The sequence below is a fragment of the Callionymus lyra genome, chromosome 6, assembly GCF_982586985.1.
Source record: "Callionymus lyra chromosome 6, fCalLyr1.hap1.1, whole genome shotgun sequence".
NCBI lineage: Eukaryota > Metazoa > Chordata > Actinopteri > Syngnathiformes > Callionymidae > Callionymus > Callionymus lyra.
The window spans coordinates 6,105,631-6,119,911 of record NC_141823.1 but is presented as its reverse complement, the minus strand read 5'-3'; the positions used below and the strand labels follow the sequence as shown (position 1 = coordinate 6,119,911).

Sequence of the window (14,281 nt, the reverse complement as noted above, 5' to 3'; positions counted from 1 at the left end):
GGAGATTTATATATACTGTTTAACGCTTAATGACCTTTTTTTTTAATTACCAGGTGGTTCGAGCCGTTTGTTATTCAGTGGCTCGACGAGAACGAGGACGTTTCCATGGATTTCCTCAATGGTGCTCTAGAGAGGGACAAAAAAGATGGCGTAAGTACATTATTACATATTATATTACTAATACATATTATATGGTATATATGAATGTATGGTATTTACCAGGGATGGATAAATGGATGGATAGATGGATGGATAGATAAGGTAAATACGGTAGATAGACATGGTAGATAGATCAATATATTTAGTAGATGGGTTATTAGATACAATGGATATGGTTGAGACATACAGTACATATATACAGTTGATAGATCACTAGATACAGTAGACGGATCAGTAAATACAGTTGATTTATCAGTAGTTACAGCAGAAAGACCAGAAGACACAGTAGAAAGATCAGTAGATACAGTAGAAAGAGCAGTAGATAGATCAGTAGATACAGTAAATGTATCAATAGATACAGTAGATAGATCAGTACGTACAGTAGAAAGATCAGTAGATACAGTAAATGTATCAATAGATACAGTAGATAGATCAGTACGTACAGTAGAAAGATCAGTAGATACAATAGATTTATCAGTAGATACAGTAGATTTATTAGTAGATACAGTAGATAGATCACTAGATACAGTAGATGGATCAGTATATACAGTTGATTTATCAGTAGATACAGCAGAAAGACCAGTAGACACAGTAGAAAGATTAGTAGATACAGTACATGTATCAATAGATAAAGTAGATCGATCAGTAGATACAGTAGAAAGATCAGTAGATGGATTAGTAGATACAGTAAATGTATCAATAGATAAAGTAGATAGATCAGTAGACACAGTAGAAAGATTAGTAGATACAGTACATGTATCAATAGATAAAGTAGATCGATCAGTAGATACAGTAGAAAGATCAGAAGATACAGTAGAAAGATCAGAAAATACAGTAGAAAGATCAGTAGATACAGTACATGTATCAATAGATAAAGTAGATAGATCAGTAGATACAGTAGAAAGATCAGAAGATACAGTAGAAAGATCAGAAAATACAGTAGAAAGATCAGTAGATATAGTACATGTATCAATAGATAAAGTAGATCGATCAGTAGATACAGTAGAAAGATCAGTAGATACAGTAGAAAGATCAGAAAATACAGTAGAAAGATCAGTAGATACAGTACATGTATCAATAGATAAAGTAGATCGATCAGTAGATACAGTAGAAAGATCAGAAGATACAGTAGAAAGATCAGAAAATACAGTAGAAAGATCAGTAGATACAGTAAATATATCAATAGATACAGTAAATGTATCAATAGATACAGTAGATAGATCAGTAGATACAGTAGATTTATCAGTAGATACAGTAGATAGATCAGTAGATACAGTACATGTATCAATAGATAAAGTAGATCGATCAGTAGATACAGTAGAAAGATCATTAGATACAGTAGAAAGATCAGAAAATACAGTAGAAAGATCAGTAGATACAGTACATGTATCAATAGATAAAGTAGATCGATCAGTAGATACAGTAGAAAGATCAGAAGATACAGTAGAAAGATCAGTAGATACAGTAAATATATCAATAGATACAGTAAATGTATCAATAGATACAGTAGATGGATCAGTAGATACAGTAGATAGATCAGTAGATACAGTAGATTTATCAGTAGATACAGTAGATAGATTATAAGGTTGAAAGGCTTTAGAGTAAAGAACATTAGTTATTATTTGTCCTCAGAGAGACGTGTCTGGAGAAACTGGTCATAAAGAAAGTGTTTCTGTGGAAACAGCAGCAGTCGGAACAGACGGAAGCATTTGTGTTCGAATCGACGAGTAATTGATGCAAAAAACATGACGAGAGAAAGTTCTTTGTAATCTTTCTGAGATTTTTCACGGCGTCGAAAACCCAGCCGCCCGTGTCTCCGCCCGCATCGACTTTCCACTCCAACCTCCTTTCTGGACGGCCTCTCACGAGGATTCGCAGCTGTCTGCCTCGTTCCATCCTCGTGGTTTCTCTGCTGATATCTGCCTGTCTGTGTGCAGTTCCAGCAGACCTCGGAGCACGCCCTCTTCTCCTGCTCCGTGGTGGACGTGTTCACTCAGCTGAACCAGAGTTTTGAGATTATCAAGAAGCTGGAGTGTCCCAACCCCCAAGCCCTGGCACACTTCATGTGCCGCTTTGCAAAGGTCAGAATAAACAGAGTTTTATTGTTATCAACTTGAACTGCTGATCGAAGAGATGCTGCTTGTAAAACCTGTTTTGATCCATCCCTTAATACTTAGACCAAAACACATATTTCAATATAATCCAAACACAATTAAAAGTATTTGATCCATCGTACACTTATCTGTATTAAATATATATATTATATACACACACACAACATATTACATTAGCTTACCCTATTATTAGTAGTAGTATCATACAGTTTTAATACTTTCTTTGCTCAAATCCTTTTCTTCTGAAACCCACTTTCACACTAATATAAAGGTCTATACAGTAGACATTAATAAAGACAGATCAGTTTTATTCATGAATAAAAAAAAAAATATATATATATATATATATATATTGATTTGGAATAATACCCATGGTTAGTAATGTCATTTGTGTATTTCTTTGTCATTTTATTTATAAATGTATATGTTAAAATGTTCAGTAAATAAAATAAAAAAATAAGAAAGAAACATTAATTAGCACTTTGTATTTTTTTTCTTTTTAAATTAATGTATATTTTGGTTTATTTTACTTTCAAATGTATACTACATATTTGTTCACCATCAGTTCTTTTTAATTTGAACTATAATTTAAATTATTATTATTTTTATTATTTAAAAAGAATAATAAACAATTAAAGACATTCCTTTTAATTCTAATGTGATAGCTTTTCTTGATAATTAAAATTTTTAATATAATTCGATGACTTAAATACATGTAATTTTCCTTTAGAATGTATATTACATATTTGTTAATCATCTGTTTGTTTGTTTAAATTTGAACAATAATTTACATTTGTATTATTGTTATTATTTTTAAGAGAATAATACACAATTCAAGCTTTTCTTGATTATTAAAAAATGAAAAATAATTGGATGAATCAAATACACATATTTTTTCTTTAGAATATATATTACTTATTTGTTAATCATCTGTTGTTTTTTTTTAATTTTAACTTTAATTGAAATTATTATTATTGTTATAATTTTTAAAAGAATAATACACAATTCAAGACATTCATTTTAATTAATTTGATGGCTTTTTTTGGATTATTAAAAAATGAAATAAAATTGGATGAATCAAACACATGTACTGATGCTCAATATAATTGTGTTTTTTAAAAACAATTTTTAGCATTTTTCCGTGACTGAGAAACGAGTGGAGATCAAACAGATTCTTGCTCCGCAACATTTTATCCGGGAATGTCTCTCACGTCTACGACTCAAATCTTCAAAGAGCTTCATATTCGAAAATGATTGTTTCAAGGCTTCGCACTGAGATAATGTTTAAACCAAATGTCCCTTTTCTTCTCTTCAGACTATCAACAAGGTTCTTCTGCAATATGCTGCAATCATTTCCAAGGACTACTCCTCTCATTTGACTAAGGAGAATGTGGTGAGTGTTTTCTCAACTCGGTGGCCGTTTCCATGACGACCATCTCCAATCGTTGGGTCCTCCGGGACCGTATAGAATTTTTTTTTTTTTCTGGTCGCCACGGTAGAACGGCGTCGTACGTAACAAAGCGTCTCGGATGAGTGATCGCTCGACAACGCGAGCTGATGAGGGAGGATCATGGGTATTTTCTGGCCGATCTGCCTGTTGTCTGACGTGACGGATGATCGGACACGCCGGCTCCTCAAATCCCTAATTATCCCGAGCGCTCTTTGAACGAGTGAGTGATAAGACGCAGGAGGACAAACATTGGAGGCAGATGTTTCTTTGCAGAGTTGACAGGTTCATTAAGAAGTCGGCACGACGTCCCTTTCCTCGGACCTGGCCGAAGTCTTAACGTGGTCAATTAATGCTTTTAATTATCATAGCCATGTTCCTACGCTATCATCCTTCTTTAATGCTAACAATCTTATCTCCAAACATTCATTTATTTTAAATTGTTTGCTTAAACGATTCTCTAAGGATGTTTCTCTAAATGATGACATTTTTACCAGGAAGAACAAGTAAAGCTATATCTCGGGCAAATAGATAACACATCAGCTGTCGCAATTCCCAAGATCCTTTGCTGTAGCAGATGATGACACGTGATCGGGTACATTTAGATTTAATGAGTGCATTCTCCCTGCAATGGCAACTCTTCACCAGTAGATGGCACAGTCCAAGGAGATCGTGGGAGATGATACCGTCAGTACACGATCCGTGAGCAATGGCGTATTTCAATTCTTCATGTTTTTATGGTAACAAGATTCGGACAAAATTTGGAGTAGCACGCGATCAGGGAAACAAGCGATCTATTTGGGTCATCAGGGTCCAGGTGACCAGGGTCACAAAACAATAAAAAAAATACTCAATAAAATATATACTTTAAAAGATCAAGATAATACTGAGAACACCACATGAGTTCCAGAAAATCTGGGAAAAGCACAAATAAAAGTGTCTTCAGATGTTTCTTGAAGGATTCAGTAGATCATCAAACACAGAGATGGTTCCAAAGCTTAGGAGCAACAGTCTGGAAGGATTTCTCTCCTCTGGTCCGGAAGTTCAGGAACCATCAGTAGATTCTGATCCACAGACCTCAGAGCCCGATGACTATTTAGACATAACAGGGAATGATTTCATGTTAGTTTAGTGAACAACATGTTTGTGTCGATGACCGTAATAAAGGTTTGTCAAGCAAAATGGTGGATCTTCTTAGAAGCTCCCAGTTTATCACAGGGTAACATTTCAACTATTGATGTATTGATGAAGCTTCATGAAACAGTGTCATTATCTTCAGAGTCCACTAGATGGCGTCGCTGCACTATTTTCCTTTGTTTTGAACAACTGTTGTAATGAAACATCATTTTTAAACTGATGGCGCCACCTACTGACCTCTGAACAACATGACACTGTTTCATGAAGCTTCATCAACACATCACTAATTAACTACTTGTTCACAGTAAACGACAAAACTTCCTGATGTTTTAGAGTAAATCTACAGAGAGTACATTAATCGTTTACTTAATTATCTTTCATAAAATTGATATTTTGAGACTCAAACAATACGCTCTCAGCTGTACACTGTAAATTAAAATTATGTTTAATTTTTCTGTTTGTTTTTAAGATTTCCCAGATGATGCACACAGACACATGACACTTTTACACAGCGGATCAAAACAGGACATTCGTTCCTGGATCCCACAGATTTCCGTGCGTTTCTATTCTGAATTTTTTATTTTCTTATCTTAAATCAGTTTTCGAAATGTTAAAAACTGGAAGTTCATTTAACCTAATTAAACATTCACATTTTTATTTATTTAATTTACTTGAAATTGAAACCCATTTTTATTCCCTTTAACTCCATCATTTATTTGTAGAATAATAATAATAATATGTTGTAGTTACCTAAAAATTAATTCAACAAAACAAAATGAATTCAACATCCAAAACACCACTTATTTCATGACTTAACAGGTAAAACTCAATTCAAAGCAACTGATAAAAGTTCCAACATGTGTACAGAAATGACTATTTCTCCAGTCGCCGATTAGTCGTGATTAATTAGATTTAAAGAAGTGGGAATAAAGGTGTGTAAGGAAAACAAACGTTCCTCAAGCTTAGATGTTGGTGTAAGAATTCCCTCTCGGACGGAAGTCTCCAAACACTTGAATGTAAATCGTTTTTATGAATCTTAGCCAGAGAAAGTCATTACTGCGGCGTCTGCTGCCGAGACCTCTGGAAGCTCTGGAGACCCAAGAAACTCAACGTTCTCTCTTCTCCTGTGGGCCGACGAATTATCGCTTTAGCTGCTTTATATTAGCAAGAGCGTGGTTTTTGGAAACAGAACGATAAAGGCGGTACTGTGGGAGTGTTTGTTAAGGGTAATCTGATCCCAGAACACCTGCAGTGGAAGTTGTGTGATTGGTTTTCCTCAAGATTTACGCTCTACGCTGATGATGACGTCGTTTACTTATACGCCGGCATCTCACTACAACATGGTCAACAGAAAGGACCGACTAAAAAAAGGCAGCATTCCTTCTGTTGTAATGTGTATATTATTATCAAATTGTATTCAGCGGTAGTTTTAAGATCTAATAAACCAATATATTTTATAATAATAATAATAATTTTCTTGTATTTTGTTCATTGTGTGCAATGGTGTCAGAATTTCATTGCACGTACAACTTGTTCCTCACGTGCACAACATTTGAAAATATGTTAATATTTATAATATTTAATAACATTTAATTATGGTGAGGTTTTAGTTTATATTATTTTATTTCTATTTAAAATATTTTACTTTATCAAAAACGCATTTTACATTATGTTTATGTATTTATCTTTTTACTGACACCTATTTATTGTGTGTTATAATTAAGTTCATATGTAATGAAAAAAATATATATAATTTTCAATATTTAACTGCACATTCAGTATCAAATTTATAAACATTTAATGCTCATTTTTTTAATCATCAAAAAATATAAAAATAAACTAAAATTATTACTTTAAGTTTAAGTCTTCTACTGCATTGTTTACAGATGGACTTTTCTTCAGTAATAATTAAATGTACGTTCATGTTTACACTTTAAAAAACAATAACAAATATATATAATTTTCAATGTTTAATTGCCCATCTAGTATCAAATTTATAAACATTTAATGATACTCTTTTTAACTATCAAAAAATATATAAAAATAAACATAAAATTCAAATTATTATTTTAAGTTTAAGTGATCTACAGATAATGGATTTTTCAGTTTTCTTCAGCAACAATTAAATGTACGTTCATGTTTACACGTTAAAAAACATAATAAAATATTAGACAAGAAAAATACCTTTTAAGGACAACCTGAGGTCACTTCCTCTCCAAATGTGAATGATTGGTCTTGTATGGGGTTCATAGAGGAAGTGTCAACTCTGGATATGGAACATCTCATAATCCTATATGACTGCCCTGATTAGCAAAATAAACGAAAGAAGGGATGAATAATTTTCGCCGTCGCGTCGTATTTTTGGCTAATGATTCATAAGCGACGCCTAAAAAGCCCGGACGATCGCTCACGTCGGTCCAGGTCCTGATTAATGCCTGTCATCTGTTGGGTTTGTTGGCGAGCGGTGAATCAATAACGTCTGACATATTCAGCGCAGACATTTCTCCGCCTGTTGCATTATGTATTGTGTTTCCCTGACGACCGACGTCAATGTCGAGCGCGGATGTGGAGCCTGCGAATCAAACCGGATGGATTTAGAGTGTTTACCCTTGTGATTCTCGACCCGGGCCGCCCAGGCTCTCTTCCAATATTTGTGGTTAAAAATGTGTGTTTTGTTTTTTTTTTCTCAGCCGTGCATACTTCTCAACAACATCCAGCAGCTCCGGGTTCAGCTGGAGAAGATGTTCGAGTCCATGGGAGGGAAACAGGTCTGTCTAATTTTCTCACCTGCGGTCAGTTTGACGGAAGCAAATCATTTCCACTTCAACAGTTACAACCCAAGACTATATTGATGGTCCTTTAATCCTGTTTTAATCTGAATATATTCCAATAGTGTTGCTCTTGTCACAGAGAAACACTTTCTTCAATGATGAAGTTGTTTAGCTTCTTGTTATTTGTATTGATAAATTACATTCAAGCTGTTTAAAACATGATGTTTTCTTTTTAAGATAATTATATAGACAAAATATGACAGAAATGAAAATTTAGGAGTAAATAAAATTGACTAAATAAGTAGAAAAAAAAAGAAGAATAATACTAACTCCCAAAAGTTACCCTTAGTCACCCCAATATTATTAATAAATAATGTACTCAATATTAATATACATTCCTTGTGTGTAGATTGTCAGAACTTGCAGGTCAATATGAGTTTGGGTGGTGATTTAAAAAAAGATTGAAAGAAGAGAAAACATTTTCCAGCCAGAACCGTTGATGTGGACAATGAATTTAGTTGGCCATCACTAGCTTAGCTTAGCTAACAAAAAAAAAAGTTGTATAGCAATTATGAGTTGATATAAATGAAAGTTACAAAACAAATTAATGATAACGATTAATAAAGACTTATTAAGTTGAAAAGTTTCTAGAATTGTATCATTTAAGTTTAGTTTACAAATAAAAAAAAGATGCTACGTCAATATTAGCATGAGCTAATGGTGATTCTAATTGCCTAAAACACAAACTCCAAAATATTTCCTAGTACTTTTTGGCGGAAAGACTCTGGATTAAAAAAAGAATGTTTGGCAACAATACAACTTATGTTGAGCACAAAACCTAGCATCATCGCTAACATCCTTCATCAAGAAGGTCACACCGCTGGGTCATCTGACGTACCAGAACCCAGGGCCTCGTAAAGATTCATTGTCTTCTCTCAAGGACACTTGGACGCAGTCGGCACCAGTTAGCATATACAAATCCTCGCCCGGGCCGTGGAGAAGATGCTGAGTCAGGATTAATTATAACTCAGTGTGGCATTTATCTGAAGTGGAAATGAATTGACCCCGACAGTGTTGTGCCGCGACCGGCCCGTGAGTTCTGTACGTGCTCGTCTAACGGGCTAATGTGTTCTGTTGTCGAGCTTCGCTAATACCACAACCCCGATTACTGTTTCCCGTGTTCCTTAACGGTGACTGTACCCGCCTCCGTCAGATCTGACATTCAATAATAATCCACTTGATCCTCAAATGAGTGTGTGCTTCGCGGTCATTTGGTACTCGATCGCTAATTAAATAGAAGATAAAGGTTTTCATTGAAATGAAAATTGGAACCTTTTTGGTGAAATACCAAATGTTTATGCTACTTTACAAGTCACAAATATATTGAATGTGTTTTTGACTCCAGAATAGTCGAATAGTTAGTCTTAGAAAAGTCATTTTCTTTTAAACAATTGTTCTCCTAATCCAACTCAATTTAATGAGTATATGTTCGAATATAAAACACAAACTCTGTGTGTCATTTCCTTTATCGCTGATGTCTTCTCACTACAAACTGACCTACATTTTTGGACCAATTAAATACACACATAGTTTCAGTCTTGACACAGTCGCACTCGGGTCTGATAAATGACTGATAAATAATGAATCTACATTCCTTTCTTTCGTCGCACACAGAATCGGGGAAGAAATGAAAAGGGATTCAAAAGTACTCAAATACCATGAATTTACATAGATCAGGGAATTATAGTATACAATGTTTCAGCTAAAAGAAAACCTCCAATTAAAGTAGAATAACTTAAAATGTTTGGAAAGTAAGGGCGTTGTTTGAGGAAACAGAAATCACTAATACAACTAAAAGTACTAGAAACCACATGGAAGATGTACTGAAACATGATAGAAACAACTTTGGCCTAGAGAGATGGCAAGAACTGTGTCCCAAATCACACACTTCTGCACTTACACTTAATATTTTGAGTACCCAAGTGAGTCCCAATGAGCAGTGTGCGAAAATGTAGTGCGCCATGAGCACTCAAATGGCCAGAAAATTGCGTGTGGATCGATGGACACTTTCCAGCCTCAACAGTCGCCATCTTAGTGACATATGACGTCACTGACGACGTGTCTTTGGAGCAGATACCAATGTAAATATCTAGAGAAATAAAGAATTATACCAAAAAACAACAGTAATAACAGAATAAAACACAACTTGTATCATTTGGTGAAAAGTGCTATCAGGTGTCAGTGATAGTGTTTCAACGACTGGTTACAATCAGTGTTAAAAAGCAGTAGAAGAAGAAGCTGTCGAGTCATTTCCTGTAAGTTTGTAGCAGCAGAGTTTGATTTGAGACAGTACTACCCTATCGAAATCTGAGCATTGCGCAAGAACCTGTACTGTAAAGCAGTGTTCTTAGAGAAGTGCGCAATTTGAGACACAGCACTTGAAACCAATTTTTCTAAATATTCAACCAAACTCTTTAAACACAGAGAAGAAGAACCACCATAAGTAAAGCAGTACCGCTTCCAATTAGATGAACATTCTGGCGTGTTTGTTGGAGTCCTTCCTTTCAGAGCCATCGATAGCAGGAAATGGCAGTTATGCAACTTGGCTCACACACATTTACTCCGAACCAACTGATAAGTACATATGAGAGCTGTGTCTGTAATACTTTGATATTGTAAGAAATACCTTTTAAGTTGCATCAAAGTGGAAAAGATTATTCATGTTCTAATGATTATTCCTTTAGCAGAGTTCAGGCAACCTGAGCAGTGAGCGGTAAAAGCAACCACTCAACTACAGACAATGTAGTCCTCAAACAACATCTGTATGTTTTTAGATCTGGTAATCATACATATGGTAGGACATACATGACAATTACTAGTTCAGAATTCTTTCCAAAATGACCGCAAAGCACACAGACCCGATACTTAACACTGTCCTGTTCTCCTTGTCCACCAGAGGGGCGGCCGTCTCGACGTCTAACTTACCTGCATGACTTCTCTCGTGTCTAAAAAAGCCTGTCTTGCCTTGCGTTGTGTCTCCTGTGGTCTTCTGTTTCCCCATGTCCTTTTTGTGCTCTCTCTATCTCCAGGAGGAGGGTGTTGTGTCCTTTTGTAAGGTGTGTGCAGTAGGACTCATCAACAGCCTGTTTGCCATCATTTACTAAAAGCACGTCCGCCCCATGCCATCCCTCACCCCCCTATGCTTTGTCACTCCACCCTCCCAAACCCTACAGCAGCATGCGCCACCGAGCATACGGAATCAGAATTACCCATCAACCCCTACAGGACAGTCCGCTACAACTCACTATTCCGACCGCTGCGGGGATAGTGGCTCAAATCATCCGATCCCGTCGTTATTTTTAGCTTCCCTTGCTCTCTTTCGCCCTCTTTTCACGGATAATTTAGTTTGATATGTGCTGTGGTTCCCTGGTTACCGTTATGATTTTGGGACTTCAACAGAAATAACTTTTTTATGACTCCAAACTATCTCTGATGTCTTTCTAGCGGCGCCAGAGTAAGAGCTACTCCCAATCCTGAATTGAAGACAGCAGTGAGAGAGTATTCAGAATTGAAATAGCTACCTGTCCTGGCAAGCAAGGGTTTTATGAAAGATCCATCAAATAAGTATGTCGGTTTCAGGGATCGACATAGTTTGAAAGGGAATTATGGATATAAACTTTATATCATTGAATTATGCATATGTAAACCTTCACCTTACTTGAGTACCAAACTTGGTCTCACAAATCCAAGCTTTCAGTCCTACTTCCTGATGTCCACCAAAATAAAATCACTTACAAGTACCGTATTTTCTGCACTATTAGGCGCAACAGATTATAAGGCACACCTTCAATGAATGGCCTATTTTAGAACTGTTTTCATAAATAAGGTGCACCGGATTATAAGGCGCATAGAATAACAGATACAGTCAAACTTTTGACTGCGGTTGTGTTATGCATCCACTAGATAAAGCTGTGCTAAAGGGAATGTCAACAAAACAGTCAGATAAAGTCAAACTTTATTAAGCGTTCTGACAACTCCGTTCACTACCGTGGTAACCATGTTCAAATGATGTTTAAAAGGCTTCAAGCAGCAGCGCACAAGACTGGTTTTGTGAGCAGACAAATGTTGAGCGACCAGCACTGAAGTTGAGCGCGTGTATGACAGCTAGAGCGTGTGTATGAAATGGGGAACTCACGTGTATGACCAGTTGAGCGCGCAGCAGAGTGATTTTGACAACAAAGACACACTCGCCCCAAACCAGGGGCAGTAATATCACTCCATAGACGTCCGCCATGATGTGACGTTTGTCGTAAATCCAACCGTGGGATGACGCAATGACGTAATCCCGCCCACGGTGTGTTGACTCAGTCGGCACAGAGTCATGAAGGTGTTTGTAAACAAGTCACCCACCAGGTAATGTTCATATACTGTATAAGGCACTCTGGATTATAAAGCGCAATGTCGTTTTTTTGAGAAGATTAAAGGCTTTTAAGTGCGCCTCATAGTGCGGAGAGTACAGTAATCCAAGTTCTAACCAATCTTGAAACTTTTAATACAAACAAACACAACTTAAGGGCATCATCACACAGTAGAACCCTTTTAGGGCTAAGTACACCACTCTCTTTTCGTTATGGTATTATGTTCCTACTGAATCCATTATTGAATAACAATAATGAAGTTGTTTGTTTAATTATTCACTAGCCATCGACTTTTCCTTACATCTATTATGGAAATGTTCAATTATGTTTCTCTCATTAACTCTGAAGTTCATAAAGACACTACCAAAGACTGTAATCTCCATCTGAAGGATCATCTCCGTTGCAGTCTTTAATGAGGACATGATACTTTTGTAAAGAGTTTTTGAGAAATGTTTATCCATTTGAATAGTGCCGGAGCGTCGGATAGAGTTGTTGGAACAGAAGAGGAAAGAGGAAGGTTGGGCGTCTGTTGATAGAACCATTAGTCCGTCATCAGCTTGTCAGTCACAACCACTGTTTGTACGGATGAACAGAGACAATAAATGCAGGTTAGGGACTATAAATACTGGTTTGAAGCAGTCGTGTAGGAAGACTTGTCATTTGGGTGTGGGAGGACCCAGACAACAAGGTTAGTAGGAAAAAAAAGGTATCTGATGACGAAGGTAATTCTGCAGTGGTCAGTGGCACTGCAGGTAATCTTGGTTCTGCCAAACGTCTGAGGTAAGCATGAGATTTAAAAAAAGAATCATACATGTTAAAAGACTGGTATTTAAGATACTATCTATTATTGATGAATTCAGATCCCACTAAATTGCATTCTTTGCTCAATAATATAATTCTTTGAACAGCCATTACATTGAAACCTTTTTTAAATTGTAGGCGTCACCTCCTGAGCTATAAAAAGTAAGACCCTGTTTTATGAAGCATCACATCACTACTAATAGACCATTAGTAATAGCTAACATGCTGGACCATAGATCGGCCGATAGGTCTTCCAGCAGAATGAGATCGTAGACCAGTTGAGATCTTGTTTATACTCAAAAACTACTCCAGGTTTTGAGGCATAATAAAATACAACACATTTAATCACCTGGTGTCTACATCCTGATCTACTACTGGAAGAACCCACTGGTGCTTTCAAGTTAAGTTCCAGTTCAGGGCTTTTTTTATATTACAATTTCAAACGGTTTAACTTGTAATGTTCATATTTCAAGGTCTTGTTATAAGAGCGGTAATACACACAGTGGAATTCCTTCTTCCCACCACTGAGCTAACAGTAATAGTCAGAGACTGGAGGTGTAGTTAGAAATCTATGGAAACCCAGAGGAGGAAGACTTTGCCTAATATCATATCCACAGGGATTAAATAATGATTCAGAGAAATATTCTGCATCTTCTGAAGTTGTCGTTATACAGACTGAACTGGCAGTATGTGGCATCTTCAAATACAAAATACCAAAAAAGAACTTCATTCATAGCAAGTACCAGCACAAGTACCCTCACACGGTAAAAATATCCATATTTATTTAACCACAGGAATTTGGAAGGAAAGAGGCTGGTGATGTGTTTAAAATATAAAACCAAAGGTTTAAACTTAATTCCTTTGCAATCCTGAATTTTACCACAGGTGGTCTTTGTTGTTAGATACTATATGTTAGCTCTGAATACCGTTTCTGATATAATTGCTATTAATGATTGAAAATATTGTGAGGTATATTTAGATGGTAAGGAAATATTTAAAAACTCTCTTGGTCCATGGTTTCAACTGGGCAGCAACCCGCCTTAGTATATGAAGAACCCCTCTGAAGGGTTTAAAAGTTTGTTGAGTTCAGGTAAGACAAAGATTCCTCCGCCCTAATGATATGGGAGAATTTCTCAGCCGGAATAAATATAGTTAACTTCTAAAGCATTTGCATTGTCTTCTGAATGGAACGTTGAAGACATTGAAATCAACTATGCAGGAAAATAGAAAATCACAGAGTCAACCGATGGAAAAGAAAATGAAACCGAAGAGAGTCACGGTGGTTCAGTTTCAGGCAGTGATTGATGTCTGACAGCTCGAGCGGCAGAGAAACAACCATCTATCAATCTATCCACCTCCATTAGGACATCATCGAAATTATATATTGTGTGAATACAGCGGCTGTTTCTGTCTGCGAGCAAACAGTGAACTGAA

At 36.2% G+C, this 14,281-nt stretch overlaps 1 protein-coding gene across 2 annotated transcripts in view; it reads left to right on the top strand.

The window, feature by feature from the left end:
- unc13c (unc-13 homolog C (C. elegans)) overlaps nucleotides 1–14,281 on the top strand; it is a 196,708-nt gene that overhangs the window by 149,201 nt on the left and 33,226 nt on the right. For both annotated transcript variants that reach the window (XM_087793270.1, XM_087793269.1), the window contains exons 20-24: nucleotides 54–150; nucleotides 2,097–2,240; nucleotides 3,589–3,666; nucleotides 7,548–7,625; nucleotides 10,718–10,744. In XM_087793270.1, the coding sequence (XP_087649396.1) occupies nucleotides 54–150; nucleotides 2,097–2,240; nucleotides 3,589–3,666; nucleotides 7,548–7,625; nucleotides 10,718–10,744 (424 nt within the window). The remainder of the gene's footprint in view (nucleotides 1–53; nucleotides 151–2,096; nucleotides 2,241–3,588; nucleotides 3,667–7,547; nucleotides 7,626–10,717; nucleotides 10,745–14,281) is intronic.